This window comes from Triticum dicoccoides, chromosome 1B (genome assembly GCF_002162155.2).
Source record: "Triticum dicoccoides isolate Atlit2015 ecotype Zavitan chromosome 1B, WEW_v2.0, whole genome shotgun sequence".
In the NCBI taxonomy this organism is placed as follows: domain Eukaryota; kingdom Viridiplantae; phylum Streptophyta; class Magnoliopsida; order Poales; family Poaceae; genus Triticum; species Triticum dicoccoides.
Window position 1 is genome coordinate 368,134,616 of NC_041381.1, and position 15,058 is coordinate 368,149,673.

General features: G+C 43.8%; 1 protein-coding gene across 1 annotated transcript; it reads left to right on the top strand.

The window, feature by feature from the left end:
• Positions 1–8,576: 8,576 nt before the first annotated feature.
• Positions 8,577–12,768, top strand: LOC119350389 (wiskott-Aldrich syndrome protein homolog 1-like). Its single transcript, XM_037618244.1, has 5 exons — positions 8,577–9,132; positions 10,103–10,170; positions 10,771–10,845; positions 11,332–11,467; positions 12,541–12,768. The coding sequence occupies exons 1-4, from the start codon at positions 8,577–8,579 to the stop codon at positions 11,464–11,466; spliced, it is 834 nt and encodes a 277-aa protein (XP_037474141.1). The 3' UTR covers position 11,467; positions 12,541–12,768.
• Positions 12,769–15,058: the final 2,290 nt, after the last annotated feature.

The following is a 15,058-nucleotide window of genomic DNA, read 5'->3' on the forward strand; positions in this document are numbered from 1 at the left end:
TCGCATGGCCATGGTGAGGGCGATGGCCACGGCGGAGCAACGGGCAGCGCGCGCGGTGGCTATGCGGGACAAGCGAGCGGGCGCGGTACTGTCCGAGCGGGTGCGCGCGTGCACGACGACGCGAGGAGCAGAAGCGGGCAGGGAAAGAGAGAGGAGGAGAGGCCGGGGCCTCACCGGCGCTCATGGGGACAGGGCAGCGGGGCTCGGGGAGGAAGGCGGGGACGACGGTGTTGACGGAGACGGGGAGGCAGGCCGGCGTGGTGGCTCCGGCGACAGGGTGGCCTTCGGGCTGCGACACGTCGCTTGCTCGAGATAAGTACAAGGTGGTCGGCATCGACCTCCAGTACACCGCCGGTCGTCCCAGCATAGATCAGAAGGTTGTCATCGCCTAGTTGTGTGTGCGCCATCATGTCCTCATATACCACTACTGCATGGCCACAGAGCCTTGCTACCGTTTCAACAGGTTTGTCAACAGCACCGACTACAAGTTTGCCATGGTGGAAACCATCGACGATGTAAAAGCGCTCAGTGCTACGGGCTTGGCTTGCAAGAACCTTGTCGAAATCCTTGACCACTACAGGGTCTGGGGCGGCACAAAGGACTCCTTGGTCGAACTCACCTCGGCTATCATCGACCCCTACTATGAAAAGATGAAGCATGATGCCCAGAGAACAAGTCCCCTATCCTGGCACAGTGCCTGGATGCGGCAACTGGATGAACCTCACCTTAGGTTCGCGGCCAAGAGCGTGTACACATGCTACGAGATGCACAGGCAGATAGTTGACATGAGGAAGTGCCTCGTTACCCAAATCGACGAGACCGGATCGAGCCACAAGCAGAGCAAGCGTCACAAGAAGTAGATGATGATCAGATGATCGTTTATGCTAGTTAATCATGCATGTAATATATAATTTACTTTATTGGTGTGTGGAAATGTCATGTGTGTAGTAGCCACCTATGTAATTATGCATGTAATAGTTTACTTTGGTGTGTGCAAATGCCATGGGTGTAGTAGCCACCTATGTAAGTGGATGTTTAATTTGGTTATGCAACCATGTCCTTATAAGTCTGTATATATATGTTGTTGTTTTGTATGCAATCCCATCGCACAACACACACGTCTTATTAGCAGCAACCGTCTGTGTTATTATCAGTCTTCGCACACATTTCTGATTATAGACCTGTTTGCTGCATATCACACACATCTTGTTATATCGAACCATTTCTGTTCTCTTGTCTCAACATAAACAGTTCATCCGAGTGAACCGCATGCCGTATATCGTACACACCTTGATCTGGCTGGCCGTTTCTTTTGTGTTGACTAATCACAAACAGTTCATCCGAGTGAACTGTATGTTGTATATCGCACACGCCTTCATCTAGCTGCTCATTTCTTTTGTTCCGCCTCATCGCAAACAGTTCATTGAACTGAACAATATGCCCTGCATCGCACACACGACTAAAATCTGAACCGTGTTTGATGCATCCTCCATCGCAAATGTTTTGCACCTTTTTTGATGGTTCTTTTACACCACCGTTTGCGATTATTGCATCACACACAATTTCGTCGAAGGGTATTGTAGTGTCACGTTAGCAGCATCCTGCAGTAGCGTTTCATACAATTCTTTCTGCTTCATTCACTCCTCGCTTTTTTCATCATGAGCCTCTCTTCTTTGCTGAGTGTGAAAGCCCTCTTGTGCGGGACATTAACAGCTATACCCCTTGCATGGCCAGGGGGCTCTCTTGTTTCCAGAGCATCAAACAGAATGTCACATGACCCTGAGTTCCTGTAGAACCTTCCAGGGATCTTGGAAGCCTCTAACATCACTTGATATAGTTCTTAGTCACGTGAGTTTTCAAAGTAATAAGTTCCGTCATCACGCCTCCTTGCACGTTCCCGCAAGTAGTCTCTGGTGCGTTCACCACTAATTTCACTAAAGGCCGGTTGCCCACCGGCTGCTACTGCTTCTTTGTCCTCCTGGTCCCATATCGGTTTCATGTCGTAGTATCCTGCCACACCCATACGGTGGGGGTGTATGTTCTTCTTCTAAAGTTCCGATTGCTTGGCACTCTTGTCAGCAAACTCTTTAGTTGCCTTGACCCTTTTGAATTCTGCCCAGTCTGCCTTTGTAATTTGGGGGTATGCGGGGATTGGGTCCTTGCCTTCACTCAAGTACTTTTTGTACAACACGTGCTTCCAGTTTCTCCAAGCATCCCTAGCCTTCTTCAGTGCAGCGTGTTCCACCTCCATTCTCCACTGCTCTAGAACTTTGAAGTGATCCATGATCTCCCGGACTATCCTTCGTCGTGTTTCTGTGTTAGCCTTACGAAACCCCGGCAGATTAATGTTGAGCCTTGCCCTGCCAACAAATCCACACACTCCTGAACCTCGTGCGTGCTTTATCTGGTTTATATGGAGCCCAAGACTTTAAATCAATCTCGATTACTTCATATACACCTTTAGGCTGGTGTGTGGGTTTCCTTGGAGCGTTCCTCCGTGTCCTGACCGGAAGGGTAATTGCTGCAACTATATCCCCACTTGTACGTGTTGGTGCTATACAAACGGTTTTTAACCCCTTTCCATGACGGCGTTCGGAACCGTCGCCAAGTGAGTGATGGCAATAGGGGAGGGTCCTTCCCACACGACCAAGAAACAATCGAGGATATGCCCTCCTGGCACACACACTTGGCAAAATGAGGTCGTGTGCGACCGACGAGTGCTCAAATATGGTAATACGTACAATAGAGCTAAAAATACAATTATACAGGCAAAATTATTTCTGGTCGCAAGTACATCCCACACAGTCAGTCCCCGCTAAACGTTTCCGTTCGTATGTACATCCCACACAGTCGCTCAAAGGAAAACATTTCCGTTCATAGGTACATCACACACAATTTTCCTCGTTAAATCGTTTGTGGTAGCATTGCCACTGCACACGATATTAACAATTTTATCGTTTGTGTTATTAAATGCATCACACAGTACGTAGAAGAAACTGTGTGGCAAGGGCTCACACACATTTTTTATGTGGTAAACATTTGCGCAAGATGGCCTAGCGCAAACAGTTTTCAAGAGGATGTCATGTGTGTAGTGGAGATTGATCGCACATGTAGTGGATCCTAGAAATGTGTCTGATCTCCACGTCTATCGCAGACGTTTCACTTTCGCAAACAGTGTGTAGTGTAATCCCTAATTTAAAAATCACATGTTTTGAATTTGAAAGTAGGCAATCACTTATTTCATATCCAACCATGTTTATTACAAATATAGGTTCAACCAGCAATGCATAATTTGATGCACAGGCACATATACCGAAGAACTACAGAAGCACCAAGTAAAGAATGATGAACCACATTTGTACTAAAAACTGTAAAGAGAGAGGCAAAAGATATTCTGGTTGCTGGAGAAGGTGAAGCAGAATGCCCATATTGTGCCCTCCTTCATGCGTAATGCGTGCACGACTCTAGGCCAACCCCTTGTGATGGCTGCCCGTCCATCCTTCACTGTCTTCATTATGACTTCTCGATGCTCATTGTAGTCTAGATGAAATACTTTAACCTTCATTGTGTGTCCACCAATCATGTACTTTGTGAGGTAATCTTGAGTGAACTGCTTCGGGAACCACTATAAACGAAAAAGATTCAGATATTGTTGTCTATGACTCATTATGGGCAGTAAAAAGAGAAGGCTGCAGAGTTTGCAGTTACCATCCTACAACTCACTGTTGTGTTGGATAGAGCATAAACAAATAATTTTCTTGCCATCATTCGTATCTTTTTGCTAATAATCCTTATCAGTTTCCTCACTTGATGCTTGTTCATGAATATCTCATTGCCCCATACGCAAAAGGGTGGATGTGTGGATCCTTGCCAAGGGCATATGTACCTACAAGCAACAAGTCAATATTAGAAGCTAACAAGTGTCCAATCCTGGCTCTATATGCACTATAGAATGGAACGACGGGGGGAGTACAAGCCGAGGGATGAAGCTAACCTCGGCGAAAAATGGTGGCCACTCCCATTGTTGTCCTGCATAAGTAGTGGAAATGCATGATAAGTACAACAACCTTAACATCAAACAAATATAGCAAAGGTAAACAACAACATCTCCAAATGATAGCTTGAATGTGTTGGTTTCAGCACTCTGTTAAAGCAGATATAAATAGAAGGCAATGTTACCGACAGCAGGCTTAACAGCCATCAAATATTGCAATTCGAACTGGTATTGTTGAAAATGAATAGAACGTAGGTAATGCTTCAACATCACACTGGATAAATGTGTAAAACTGAAATAAAGGGTAGGTGTTAACTACACCAGGAATAATTGGAACCAAATATAGCCGTTCAAACTGGTATTGATGTAGTTGAGCGGCACAGTGCCGACTTGCACATGATGAACAACACATTGTGAATGAATGAAATAAACAAGCCATAAATGACCTGTATAACAGCCAAATATAGCCATTGAAAACTGGACAGAGTCTCACTGCAACCAACCTAACAAGCAAATACAGATAAACTGGGCATATGCTTGAAAACTGGACAAATGCTCACTGCAACCAACGTAACAAGCATATACCGATAAATAAGGCATCTACTTGATAACTGGAAAAATGCTAAAAAAAGCAACCTAACAACCAAATACAGATAAACAAGGCATCAGCTTGTTAACTGCACAAATGCTCACTGCAATCAAACTAAGAACCAAATACATATAAACAAGGCATCTGCTCGATAACTGAAAAAATGCTCACTCCAACCAACCTAACAACCAAATACAGATAAACAAGGCATCTACTCACTATAAACAACCAAATATAGCCATTCGTGAAACTGAAGTGAACAATTCATACTTACACATCACATAGCCCTATTGGACAATACATTTTTGCATAACTGAAATAATTAAACACAGCTAAGTTAAAGCACCGCACGACAAATGCTACTACAACAAAGGGTACGGGTTGGCAAGCTAGAAAAGGTAAGATTTGCTGATAGAATGTTGCCTCACATTTCATGGACGGGATCCTTCCACTTGGAAGAGCACAGACCCATGGCGCGCTCTTTGATGTGACAGATGAGCTGTTTCACCTTGGTAGAACCTTCGTGGATGCCCTCCTCGTGGTCGTGGTCGTGATCGATGAGATTTAACTTGGCAATTGAGGATCCCAAGCCGCCGCCATAGAACGTGTCCTTCAGAAATGACAAAATGGGATCGATGGCGTATAAAGATCGCAAATCCTTAACCACTTGGCAGAGGAGATCAGCGGAAGGGCCATCGAAGAGATCGATGGCGGTTGAACCAGAGGGGTTGGGGATGGGCCACTTAACGTGTGACATGGCCCGCGTGAAGCCGTAACCATGGATGAGCTTGATGTCGTAGCCAGCTTTCCCAAGATACAGTAATACGCTAGCCCACTGACATGAAGCCTTCGGCATGGCAACGTAGTCAATGTCTTTGTCGGCTTCCACGATGACATATTGCTTTGGGATCGACAGGTCGGGGAACGACGACCACCTCGCCAACATCCGCCGGACAAGGCCATGATAAACCTCTTCTTGCCGAACACTGGTCGGGCTCCCCGAGATACGTGGTCGAGCTTAGGCTGCGACATTCTGGAGCAGGGGATGTGCATCTGGCAGGGAGGGACACTACATGCCTCATCTAAAAACTCAGGGGAGTGCGGCGACGGTATGGGAATCGCTGGGTAACCTGAACTTTATTATCTAAGCTAGGAGGAACGGGCAGACCGACAGGGGTCGGCGATGGCGCCGGCGGCACCGGCGGTGGCCGCGAGCTAGGTTTCAAGGGGGGAGGAGGGCGGGTGGGGGACTATGGAGGGGGTGTCTGAGGATACACCGCGGCTACTGAAATTTTTAGTAATGGTGGGTGGAGATGGTGGTGGACGAGGGAGGGCGACGGTTCAAATGCCTCGGCTACTGCAATTTTACTATAAGGTCGGTGCTGGAGGAGTGTGGGCGACGGTTGAAGTACGACGGCTACTAAAATTTGAGTAAAGGAATTGATGCAGGGCGGGTGTTCCCAAGATCGCGCACGGTCCAATAACAATATGCGTGTATGATAATAAGGAACAGTGGCGCGAAACCGCCGATTTTTGCAACACTCAAGGCGGGTAGTTTATTTTTATATTTCTAGCTAGCTGGTCTATCGCACACGGTTCGTTCTAATTTCCAAATAAACTTACCCGCCTTTAGCTTGCACAGGTGGTGGTTTTACAGCGCACTTGCATCGCACACGGTTAAGCCAGTACCTCCACCCTTTGCTCGCGCTTGCACGGTCGTGGTGATTTTACATCGCACTTGCATTGCACACGGTTGAGCCAGTACCTCCACCTTTGCTCGCGCTTGCGCAGGCGTGGTGATTCACAGTGCACTTGTATCACACACGGTTAAGATATTATACCCGTGTCCGTTGAGCGTCATCAGAGTCTTTGCAGCAAAAAAACGTTAGAGATGGTCAGAAGACAGCCACACCAGCATGTGGCCCAAATATATATGAGTGAAAAGGGTGGTATATGATGTTCAAAATTCCAATGCACAACTTTGACTGCGCGGGCCCACTGTTAGGCACGTCGTCGAAGATCGATGAGAGGGGCCAGAAGTCAAGAACCACCTGGAAGTGGCCGAATATATGTAGGAATATTGGGGATGTTTAAAACTTTAAATACATAATGCATAACTTTGTGCCACCTGCCTCGCAAACCCAAAATCACCCTTGGGTATATATATATATATATATATACTAGCACAAATGTCCGTGCGTTGCAACGGGAGAAAACGACAGTTACTATGAACCATGGTTGGTCGGGTCGAGGAACTATACCACGGGACAACAATCGTTGGTGACAATAAAATAGGAAAGCCATAGAAAAACATGCATACCAGAAGCATCTTCGATAATGCATATGTTCCGAGCATTTCCCTTCAATTCCATCCACAAAACGAGAAGCACTTTCTCCATTCTCAAATGACTCAGTAAGGATTGTTGGATGCAAAGTAGTATCATTTAAACGATGAGACATATTTGAATTTTGTTTAGGATGAATCCAAAAAGGTTGGGGTAAAAAACACATAGAGGCATATATGACCAACTATCAATAGCAGAACTTTTAAAATGCACCATGGCATAGTATGTGTTACTTTCCCACATCAGAATAAGGTTTGTCAGTGTAGCATTACATGTAGTCAAGTACAGACTTTACAGTAAAACTCTGCAAGTTTTTCTCTTCTTTTAGCACACATAAACACAAATTCTGGTTTCATAGGATAGCAGTAGTCAACTTTGTAATGTTGAAACGGTATAAACCTGGAACTAATTCATTGTGCAACAATATATTCCCCTAACTAAATGGCATGGCCAAGACTTTTCTGTAGGAGATAGAGCTAATAATGTGAATGAAATTAGAGCACCACAAGTCAATCAATGATTACAGAACGGGATTCCAACTTGAGGATTTTTTTTTTTGCATGGGTTCCCACTTGAGGATTGCAAATGGGAGGAGATTTTTTACTTTTTTTGCATGGGTTCCCACTTGAGGATTGCAAATGGGATGATTACCCTCAGGTTTATGCATAGTAGATGGACGAATCAGGGACTAAAGCAGCCTGCCCAAGATAGTCTCCCAACTTTTTTCAGTGACATAAAAATCCACTCAAATCTGAAACAGTTATCATAATCCCTTTTGGCTAATATGGCCGGCCAGGAGCAGGAATAATTCCCGCCAGCATTGCTGGCTACAGATTGAACTTCGTCAAAGTATTATTAGGCTGATCTGAACCCAAGTCAGCAAGCATTTGAAGAAATAAGCCATGTGGCCGCTGGGAATTTCCATCGACACCTCCAGCTGGCTTCTTCCTGACGGTGAGAGGTTCGTGTTGTCCACCGACACCTCCAGCTGCGTCCGCAACCTACACCATAGACTCTATTTCCTTCTTTATTTTTTTCTTGTTACCTGAAACACAAGATATACAGAAGGTTAATTAGTCTAGCTTTCCTTCCTCTTTTTCCTGCCACAATGATCTCTGAGTCACCGCTTCCTGATACCCAAAAATCTAGAAAAGTATATAAATTGGATAGATTGAATGTGAGGGAGCGAGGTGCGACTATTTAAGATGTGGATCAACCTATGTTTGTACGGATAGTAGATGGTAGCTCAGTTGGTAGCGCACGTAATGTGATCAGCCTTTGGTTTTGAGTTCGACTCCTGTCACCAGCATTTATTTTTGCCTCAAACAGGATAGGTGGGCTGGACTTAACTTATTGGGCCACAGCGCACGGGCGGCGTAGTACCAAAGGTTTATTGGGCCACCTCGCACTGTAAGAAAAATTGACACAATATCAATTAGTACCACCTCGCCTATCAAAAAAATCATCTACGGCACGTCAAAAAAATATCTAAACGGGACGAAACTAAGAATATCACCTTGCTTTATTAGTAGGTATAGATATAGATATAGATATAGATATAGATATAGATATAGGGCTGGACTATTCTGTTACGGTAACAGAATAATATTCTGTTACCCTGCGCCCTATATAGACGAGCGATCCGCAAATGTCGAACGACGGCCCAAGCTTAAAACAAAAAATTGTCCCGAGCACGTCATCCCCAACCTCTCGACCTTATCCTCCCACCGCACCGCGCCGCGACGCCTGCCCGACCTTGCACGGCGCCGCCCCCATCTCGCCCGACCTTCCACCGCGCCGCCCCACCCAGCCTCCCACCGCGCCGCGCTGCCCCGCCCCGCCCGGCCTCCCACCGCGCCGCGCCGCCCCGCCCGGCCTTCCATCGCGCGGCGCCGCCCCGCTCGGCCTTCCTCCGCGTCGCCCGGCCTCCCACCGCGTAGCGCCGCCCCGCCCGACCTCCCACCGCAACGCACCCTCCCGCTACATGTCTCACCCTCCCTCGGCTGCAGGTCGCGGCCTCCCGCGGCTGCAGGTCACAGATTCGACCTCGTCGCTTCACATAGGGACCGTGGCCTCCCCCGCGTGTGGTCGCCTCCGTCCTGCTTCAAGCCCGTTTCCGACCGTCCATAGACTGATTGAACTGACGGGCTTGATCCCCTTCGACAATAGCAGCTTCACCAATGTTGCCGTTAAACAACGCAGGGGTCAGATGCTTTTCTCTTGTTTTCTCTCGCCTCTGTAATTTCTTTTTGATTTTGGGGACTGAGTGAGTGCAGTTCACCGAGGCATTCCATGTGTTGATGGGTTTTCTTGGTTAGCACAAATTCATGAACTATCATTTTTTTAATTGAATTGTTGCTACTCTTGATTCTGATATGAGGGGAGAAGACAAAACTAAATGATTCAGTTCATCATTGGCATCCTTGTGAACAGTTCTGAAGATAGCTTTCAGAGACTAATTACGGTGATATTTCTCTCAAACTTTTTCTACAAATAACCTGGGACTTCCACTGACTGTGCCACTACTTCAGCGTCTACCATTAGTGGCATTGGCCGCCCTCTGGTATGTTGCTATACTACATCTCTGCATGTATTTTATTTGGGATGTAGGTCTTTCTATAGATCATGTTATGAGTAATGGAATAGGACGAGGTTGCTAGGAAGATTTTTAGTTCACCTTTAATGTGATGTGCACTTCATCTTTATAGAGCCAAATCTTGGCGCTCCCAGCCGCTGCTCATGAACCCCGCCTCCATCAGCTCCACTTCACCGGAGCCGCCAGTCCGCATGAGTAGGGGTAGCATATCCCCCTACAGCGGCCAAACCCCGGTGCACCCAGCCGCTGCTCTTGAACCCCGCCTCCATCAGCTCCACTTCACTGGAGCCGTCAGTCTGCAGGAGTAGGGGTAGCAGGTTCACCCGACGTCCGACGCCTTCTTCCATCTCCAAAAATCTTGTTTTTTGAGTTCAGTTCTTCATCACATGTTTCACTAGCTGAAATTGCATGGTGTTCTGAAATTGCTTGCGGACCACTAGCTGTAATTGCTTGACGAACAGAGCAAAGGTTGTATCTTCGTCTACTGTTTTTCAGATATTCGTCATATGCATGAGCACGGCTATATTTGCTTGTTATGATATAGTGGGCACCATTAACATTTGATATTCCTTCTGCAGGGCCCAAACCCACTATCGTGCAAGAAAAAGAAATCAAAGCCTCAACCATCAGCTGCTCAAATCATCAGGTAATTAATTAGCACTAAACATACGTGTCTAATCCAATGTTGCGAAAGCAAGCTTGGAGTTGCCTGACTTATCTTGAGGTGTAGAACTGATAGTAAGACCGAGAAGAGATAATGCAACAAAAATGTTAGATAGGCAGGGGAAGTCCATTGTGCATTCTGATTTGTTGTAGCTCCTGACATCACGGTTTATGTGTGCTGTAGGATTGATTTTTGTTTGGTTGTAATAGTAATATCCTAATTCTGTTCATGGAGGACGCTTGAGTGGGTTGTCTATTTGATGATTTTAGTTACTGCTCAACACCTCATTCCATTAGTATAGCGAGAACTACACAAGATAAATAAGATGGGAGAGGATTAATATCATTGTGTGGTTCTTTTGCCCTTATATTGAATACAACTTCTATTTGATTTTCAGTTCACCTTTTGCGTTCTTTTCAGTTCATAAACCTTAAGTATTGATGAAATCATGAACTATTATATGTGCACTCTACGTATTTGTTCTTATGCCTACGAAGAATTCTGCACTTGTGCTGCTATGCATCAGTTTAGGTCACCAAAAAAGCTGATTCTTTCTTTAATGGGCTTTATATGTACTTCGAGATGCGCCATCAGCTTCTCCTGCTCCTCCTCCTCCTGGTATACACGAACTCCAGTTCGTCGAGAGGCTCCCTGGAGGTTCAAAACATTTCACTTCACCATTTTATGTTTTTTTAGTTCATCTTATAAAAAGCAAAAGAAAAACTATCTGTCACAAGTTCAGGTATACATGCTGCACAAGTTCAAAAATGGGAAGAAACAAAGCTCAAACCAAGTTTAAAAATTGTTGCCTTAATAAATTAGTTGGTTTGGGTTAATTCGTTGTTATGGACAGTACAAATGCATATTGTTGTGTAGTACATGTGTGTATTGTGATTGTAATTGTGATTTGGAGTTCACAAAAAGATAACAAAGGGTACATAAAAGAACCCAAAACATTCAGTAGTCGAACTATGTTGCTTCTATGATTTTCCTTATGCAGAAAATCAAACGTTTAAACTATGTTTCACCTTAAAACTTAAACGTGTTTGTTCTTTGAGCTAAAATTCCTAGAGCTTTAGTCCAACTTTTGGTGATTATTGTACCTATTGTTCAGAAATCAATGGTGAAAAATTCTGATTGCAGCAATGGCATGCTCCAAGCCCGCCGAGACTGAATCATTCGACATCAATTCTCTGCACAGCGTGGCTCGACGTGCAGCCCGCCGGCTCCTTCGTGTACGTCCAGACAAGATGCTATGATGTACAATTTAATGCATGAAGTAAGCCCATCAATTCAGTTTCATTTTCCAAATTTCTTTTGAACTTGTTGTCACTTAACTTTTACATGTATCTAGTTATGGTAGTACTAGCCAGATCAAGCTACTTCATTTTTATGAAATTCTAGAACTCTTACATATCCGTACTGTTGCTGCTCCACTCGTATTTTCTATTTCTTCTCATGTGTGCACTAAACTTATAACACTATTCATGACCAGCTTCTAGTTTTTTCTCTATTATGTGATTCACTTCTACAAAAAAAGGTTGGGTTATATAAATAGGACAAAGATGTTTGCTTGCTTTCCAGCAATGAAATGGTTGGAAATGTATCGATGATGTAAATACAGCTCTTGTCTTGTGTTTTTCAAAAATAAAATCACACAAGTACGTGGTGGAAGTTTGTATCAGTTCGGAGAAAAAAAGAAACAAAGTTCAAAAAGAAAAATCGTGACTTCACCTTCCATAAAGTTTATAAGTGCAGAGATAGCACCTTGATGTAGTATGAAAATATGTTTTGCAAATTTGCAATTCAGGAATGGGTGTGTGTGTTGTAGTCTCTGGCTACAGAGTCGATATGTGTTTTTGTAGTGTTGGTAGTTGTAGTCTCCCGCGCTCTTTGCCGTCGTCAAGGGCGCATGTGTGACGTCCTCAGTCCAACCCCATGGCATCAGGGTGGTTGAGTTCGTCGCGACCAGCTGTCCATGGTTGTCGGCTTCAACTTTATTCCACCTAGGTGCTTTCACTTCTTTTTGGATGTTTTTTGTATGAATCTGCATTTTGGTTATTAAATTCAGTACGACGAAACGCATGAATCCCCAACGTGTACCAAATTACTGATTCTATTAAAAACAGTTAGTAGATTTCGCCATTGGTTGGTCTACTTGTGTAAATCTATCAGTTCATGACAAGTAACTTCAGATGCTAGAAATGTAGGATGTTTGTGTGAATCTTGCTTGTTTCAGAGAGAAAAAGAGTTTGTAGTTCCTTTGGGACTATAATACTTGTATCTGCAGTACTGGTTGGGAAATTTTGGTAGTTCATTTTGCTTATATCTGCATGTTGTCTCTTCCTGCAGGACCCGACCCAACCAGCGTCGCCATGGCACGGCGCCTACTGGCGAAGGACCACCACCTCCCCGACGACGTGCCCAAACCCGCCGACGAGGCCCGCCGCCCCAACCCTCCTCCTTCCTCCTCGCATCGGGATGAGCAAGATCCAGCCGGCGCCTAAAGCCCATTCCACCATTGTACCTCCCCCTTCCGCTCGCTGCACTGACCGGTGTGACATAGCGCCGCCGCCAAGGTAAACTTCTTTCCTCCCATCATCGCCCCTGCATCTCCTAGACAAGATGGTTGGTTCGATGACTTCTTCATCGGTATTTCGATTTAGGCTATGACACCTGTGTTGCATAGTAGGTGTTTGCAATAATGCATGAGCCAAAGAAGCTTATTTTTTGTTGTTTCTATTTTCAGCTAAAATAAGAAAGAATTTCATTTTGGTTCCTCTGTGGTGCTTGAGATAAATTATAATCAGTTCATGTGTGTTCGCGCAGTGGTAAAGCTGCTGCCTTGTGACCATGAGGTCATGGGTTCAAGTCCTGGAAACAGCCTCTTACAGAAATGTAGGGAAAGGCTGCGTACTATAGACCCAAAGTGGTCGGACCCTTCCCTGGACCCTGCGCAAGCGGGAGCTACATGCACCAGGTTGCCCTTTTTTTTCATGTGCGTTCGCGCGAGAAGTTCCCTTATGAAAATTAAATCAAATAGTCCGTGCACAGTAAAAGGGAATATTTACAAAGAAAAATGTACGGAAAGTACATTTATCATATTTTGTGAAGTTCTAGAAAAAGAAAAGGAAAAGTTCAAGCAAAACCAAAAAGTTCAAAAATAGGGCCGTTGTTGGTGTCCTGGGTCAGTTCATGTGCTACCATTGGAGGAGTTTAAAAAATCAGAACTAGTGCATTTCCATAAAATTCTGTAGTTTCGTGTGTGTGTTGCTACAAATATGAACAATTTTTTTCCAATCATACTAGTACTGATGCAATCACCTAAAATAAGTTGAAGAAAAATTCTGTAAGTTTGGTGCATGTGTTGCTACAAAAATCTATTGTATGTCTGTGTGTAGCTACTGTATGTCTTCTGAATCATGATGCATGATATTCTTTAGGAAAAAACATTTCAGGTTATTGGTGCCGCTGGATAACTGTCATAGTTTGTCGCCAGCAAAGTCCTCGAACTTGGCCTACACCAGTAGTAGAACTTACTGGTTCTCCATGACCTAAAGTTGAAAACAGACAAAAATTCTCAAGTAATGTAATCTGTAGCAAAATACACGATTTTTTTATCGAAATGTTTGTAACTAGAGGATTATAACCACTACAGGATGCCAAAAAAGTATCAAACTGCACAAGTAGTGTTCCATTTATCTTTCTCTCATGCCTTCCCTTTTGATCTTATAGGGATTGAGGCTTCGCCAAGGAACAAGACTGGTAACTAGCGCAAAGGAGACTATGTCGAGAGGTGGCACTGCTAGACTTGGTGATGTGTAGTTATGGCATAGAAAAGATGAAAAAAATGGTATCTTGTATGATTCCATAAAGTGTAGGTATCAAATCTTCCCATGTGGATCAGTACAACTTATGTACGGCCTTGAGTTCACAAATCTTATAGTAATCTTTGTAGTACTTTTCGTAATACTAAGTAAAGCAAGAGTAGCCCTTTTTTGTGAGCAACAATTCAAACGAATCTGTTGTATCAGTTCTTATGATAGATAGAAGAAAGTTCACCAGCCAAAAGGTTAGAGAAGTCTACCTTATAATTTGCAATCTTTAAAGATAATGATCAGTTTGAATTAAAAAATTGGTTTTTGCATTAAAAACAATGATCAGATCAAATTAAAAACAATGATCAATTTGAATTAAAAAATAAATGATCAGTTCGAACAAGAAACAATTGTCAGCTTGAATTAAAAACAAGAAAGAAAAAACCGTTTCTAATAAATAGAAATGCGGAAGTGTGAAGTGTAAATAATGACATGTCCCATGTTTCAACAACGATTCAATGCAAAAATCCAGGAAATTCAAAAAACCCACTCATATGTTAAAAGTTCAAGTTGCAAAACGAGAGAAGGACAAAACACCATTGCAAAAGAAGAGTTGAAAAAATAAACACACAAAACATATTTTTGAAAAAATATCATTCAGTTCAACGATATAAACCATACAAGTTCAAGGACGATGATAACATAAAATTTATTATTACAGTTTATAATTCTTTAAAAATCTGAGTTGATTCTAAATGTGTTTTCCTCACCAGTTCTAAAAATCCTAGAGCATCCGCCCAACTTTGTATCAGGATATACAATGTGTTTTCCTCACCAGTTCTAAAAATCCTAGAGCATCCGCCCAACTTTGTATCAGGATATACTATGTTGCTTCTTCAATTTCTGTATGGTTTTATACTGACTGCTCTCTCTGGCCTATTTTGGTTGATGTTCACGAATTGACAAAAAATGTATGGGAAACGTCCTACTATTACTAGCATATAAGTACAGAAAAAAAGTTCAACACGATGTTCCAGATAAGTTTGAAAAAA